The sequence below is a fragment of the Cyprinodon variegatus genome, unplaced genomic scaffold, assembly GCF_000732505.1.
Source record: "Cyprinodon variegatus isolate N-32 unplaced genomic scaffold, C_variegatus-1.0 Scaffold148, whole genome shotgun sequence".
Classification (NCBI taxonomy): Eukaryota; Metazoa; Chordata; class Actinopteri; order Cyprinodontiformes; family Cyprinodontidae; genus Cyprinodon; species Cyprinodon variegatus.
The window spans coordinates 379,024-380,892 of record NW_015150601.1 but is presented as its reverse complement, the minus strand read 5'-3'; the positions used below and the strand labels follow the sequence as shown (position 1 = coordinate 380,892).

At 37.1% G+C, this 1,869-nt stretch overlaps 1 protein-coding gene across 1 annotated transcript in view; it reads left to right on the top strand.

Annotated features, from left to right (window-relative positions):
- LOC107086317 (glutamate receptor 1-like) overlaps window positions 1–1,869 on the top strand; it is an 81,531-nt gene that overhangs the window by 10,901 nt on the left and 68,761 nt on the right. Inside the window, exon 5 of the mRNA XM_015377183.1 lies at window positions 83–187. Within this exon, the coding sequence (XP_015232669.1) occupies window positions 83–187 (105 nt within the window). The remainder of the gene's footprint in view (window positions 1–82; window positions 188–1,869) is intronic.

The window sequence follows — 1,869 nt, the reverse complement described above, 5'->3', positions numbered from 1 at the left end:
TACGGGTCCTATTGGCAGAATTTTGACCTCATATGTTCCAGCCTCTACATCATCTACTGTGTATTTGTGACATCTTTTATAGGTTCGCATTGATGGATTGACGGGTCACATCCAGTTCAACGAGAAGGGTCGCAGGACCAACTATACTGTTAGTGTCATGGAACTGGCCCCATTTGGACCCAAGAAGGTAGGCCTAAGGCACCAGTCTTAGAGATTCATTCTTGCCTGAAGAGGCTTAAAGTTGTGCTTGAAACTGAAATATCTCAGCCGCTCATTTTCCTTCCTATTTTCAGTAAGTTGAAAATAAGAAGGAAAATATCAAACGCTTTAAGTGCTTCAGAGAGCAAGAAGTTCCTTTACTTACTGAGTAGAAACTTCCTGCTTCTATCAGTGAACGAAACACAAACCTTCACTTTTGCTCCGAAGTTTATATACATTAAATATGTAATATGCATTTAAGGACAGGGAATTATTAATATATAAATGTCACATGAAGTATCCGGATGGTTTGAAATTTAGAAGGAACGCATGAAATTGATCAAATGTCTTCTAATAACAGAGGTAAAATAAAACAAAAATACTTTTAAGGTGTAAAAATCTTCATGCTAGAAGAAGCATGAATCAAATCTGCTTTCCATATTACAGTACCCCAAAACAGACAGAAAACAGCACAGAGAAAAGCAGCTGTATAAATTTTGCATCCCAAACGTTTATTTGAAGTTTTTTCAAACCCTGGTAGTAGAAAAAAATAACACTATTTACTGAAAGCAAATGGCAGTCCTTAACTCCACAATTCTGAATTATACATCCATGTTTTTCTGTATTCTGAAAGCATGCACTCTGGGTTTAGGTTTGCATGAAGCATTTCTTCTCTTTAGGATATATTCAACCAAATTTTATGAAAAATGTATAAAACAAACAATTATTTTTAAACGAGTCGAAGTATTGCACTGAATGTTATCACCCTTTGACATTAATATTTAGCACGTTTGCAACAGCATGCTGTAGACAGAAACCTCTTTAACTCGCTATCTAACATTTTCTATATTTTACTGCTTTCCTTTTTTATTACCAATAGAAAAATCTCCAAAAACCTGAATTAGTTTTTATTTTCATATGAGCTGAAACAGTCTTTTTAAGCCAGTGACACAAAAACGGTTCCAAGCTGCCTTTAGGCTCAATAGTGCTGTAGCAAACTCCTGTCAGATACCTGTCTACGTCTCTGAAAACCCCAACCCCTTTAAAGGGAAGAAGAAGACCTCACCTATTCAGCCAGGCCAACAATTTGCTTTAACGACCCCCCTTTCAGAGACATAGACAGGTATGGGGCATTGCAGGCTAACAAACGAGGCCAAACAACCCCCCTTCCAAAGGGGTGGACCCGTTCGTCCGTTTCAATTTGCATGTTTTCTAAACCAAAACAAGACTTTCTTCGGCTACTGGATAAAACCTCGAAGTCAATGCTACTATTCCTGACATTTTGAATTGAAAAAGCGTCCTGGATGGGATGCGAAATATCTTAAAATTTGGAAACAAAGTCCATTCTATTGTTTTTTTTTTTTATCTTTAGGGGAAAAAAATGTTTTTTGGCTGATTAGTGTTACTGGATTATTACGTGGTGAGATTTTCCAGTTACTTTGATCAGTTCCCTTTGAAGTAGTGTTGCAACGATGCCATTTTTTCGGCCCTGATACTGATACCCGATACCTGGCTGTGCAGTATTGGCCAATACAGATACCACACCGATACCATCTGTTTGAAATTGATCAAATAAAATTAAATAATTGCCATTATGACTTTGTCAAGCTGTTGCCTACCTTTGTGAGAAAGACTTAAAGGAATAGTACACCCAAAACATGATTAGCCTTC